We start from the raw sequence: 2155 nt of genomic DNA on the forward strand, positions 1-2155 counted from the left end.
GCTTCATTAACGCTTGAGAGGCTAAGAGACTTTTAGAGACTTTTAGAGACTTGTGGCTTACTGATCCAAAAGCATTTTTCAATATTACTTTCAAAGTAATCTTTAATTGATCGCCTGCATGAAAATAGATAGGTGATAGGAATAACACGATTAGAGAATGGAACTGAAGATACACGACCTTCCTTCTCTTTCCAGTGGCTATGTATTTGGAGGCGGTATGGCAGGTATGTTTGCGTGCTAATAACTAGTTCATCTAGTATTTGATCATTCTTTTGAAACTTGAACTCAGACGACAATTTCACAAAACCGCAAATTTCTTAAGACCACTTGAGAATGACGCCTATCCAAGGGTGAAAAGTTGTTTGTGATAACAGTTTGTTCCACACTTGACTAAGTTAGCACTTTAAATTATGGATATTCTGGTCTCTTAGCAATCGACGACATTAATTTCCCTCGACTTTAACCCCCAACTGTCTCGGCCATGACATGGCATTCATGTATTAGTAAAGTTATCGTTAAGAACCGTATTTGAAAGACTGCACAAGAAAGCGCTGCAAAGACAAATTCGTATGCGAGAATTTCTCACAAGATATACAATAGCTGTTTAAGTCACTTTGGCCTTTGCTTGAGCTATGAATAGTACAAATCTTCCACCCCCAAACCGTCTGCGTAAATTTGGAGTAACTTTAAATCCGCTATATGCCTTCCATGACTTTTCAGTTGAAGGTAAGTCTTTAAATGCTAACATTTATGATACTCCGAGTTCCCGAATACTTCTGCATAGTTCAACGTACTTTATGCAGTGAGATAAACAACTGAAACAAGTTTTGCCTAAACGACAAACAAGGCGAATCGAACAAAGGAGAACAGTGGTGAATAAATAACTGGTTTTCGATTGGTAAAACTCAAAGAGGTTTCATTTGCAACACTATCTCTTATTCTTTATTGTTTATGCGACGTTTGAGCAAACATTTAAAATGTATAAATCCAGCGGGAATGCTATAAGTATTTGTTAACTTAAGATATATAATTTGCATAAATGGGAGGAAAAAAACAAGGAGATAATCAAAGAATTCTAGGAACTGCGTTAAGAAGTGTGCTTTAGAACTTAGTGTAGTAATAACTTATCTTTTACTACTACTATCCTTTCACTCATTGAAGAAATACTTTGTACATTATATTTGGAAGTTTTTCACCGTGGTGAAACTAAATAGAATGCCCGCAAAACCACGTTTGTGGCGGAACAGTGAAGTACATAAAGTGTTTTAAAAGTGTCAACTGGCAGTGGTTACGTAACGTTAAGAGCCGTTTGATGGTGTTCGCAAACCGCAACATTAAGAGTCTTGGTGAAGTTTGCGAACCAAAAACGTTCCCTGAGTAACTGAGAACATTTCTAGGCATTCCTTTGCTCAACTCATTTTCACTCGTGCCAATACATCGTTGTACGTTATAATTGGACGTTTTTATGAGCAATCATTAGGGCCGTTTATACGAGAGAAAATAGGCCGCGGCTTACTCTGGACGCGGCTTACATAAGACGCGAACACCCCTTATAAATGGTACACAATCTACGTTCACGGCTTTCTCAAGGCGCGGCTTATCCTGGCCCGGGAGTTTATAATCGTATAAATAGTTCTTTCTCGCGGGTTCAGGCAAGCCGATCCGCAGATTGGGCATCATATATTCATTCCTCCGAGCATAGTTAATGCATTGAGATGATCATGAAACCCGACGAATCTTTTTGTTTCATTTTTTGTCTGTATTTCTGACCCTGAAGGGGCACAAAACACACCATTTTTTTCGAGAAGATAACCAATCAAATCTTTTTTATGCGCAATTAATTTGAGAACCCGTGCGAAGCGAAAACAAAAGGTTGTGCACTGTCACGGTCTATAGACCATTTTACAGTTGTGTGCTAAATAGACCTTTTCGGCTTGTACATTTTGTTTTCCCAATACAGATCATGTGATAATACTCAGGAGGTTTGGTCCTTTGTTTTGTTCATTAAAAAGAGTGCATGCAGGCATATTCATGCTTGCATGCCCTCATTTTAATGAACAAAACAAAAGACCAAGTCTCCTGAGTATTATCACATGATCTGTATTGGGAAAACAAAATGTACAAGCCGAAAAGGTCTTTGAATGAAAGTGAGTCT

The 2155-nt window shown here is 38.1% G+C and overlaps 1 protein-coding gene across 1 annotated transcript in view; it reads left to right on the plus strand.

Annotated features, from left to right (window-relative positions):
- Positions 1 to 464: 464 nt before the first annotated feature.
- The window catches only part of LOC137999757 (cyclic nucleotide-binding domain-containing protein 2-like), a 65419-nt gene continuing 63728 nt past the window's right edge, over positions 465 to 2155 (plus strand). The window contains exon 1 of the mRNA XM_068845657.1: positions 465 to 726. Coding sequence (XP_068701758.1) covers positions 633 to 726 — 94 coding nt within the window. The 5' untranslated portion in view covers positions 465 to 632. The remainder of the gene's footprint in view (positions 727 to 2155) is intronic.

Source organism: Montipora foliosa, chromosome 4 (genome assembly GCF_036669935.1).
Source record: "Montipora foliosa isolate CH-2021 chromosome 4, ASM3666993v2, whole genome shotgun sequence".
Taxonomy (NCBI): domain Eukaryota; kingdom Metazoa; phylum Cnidaria; class Anthozoa; order Scleractinia; family Acroporidae; genus Montipora; species Montipora foliosa.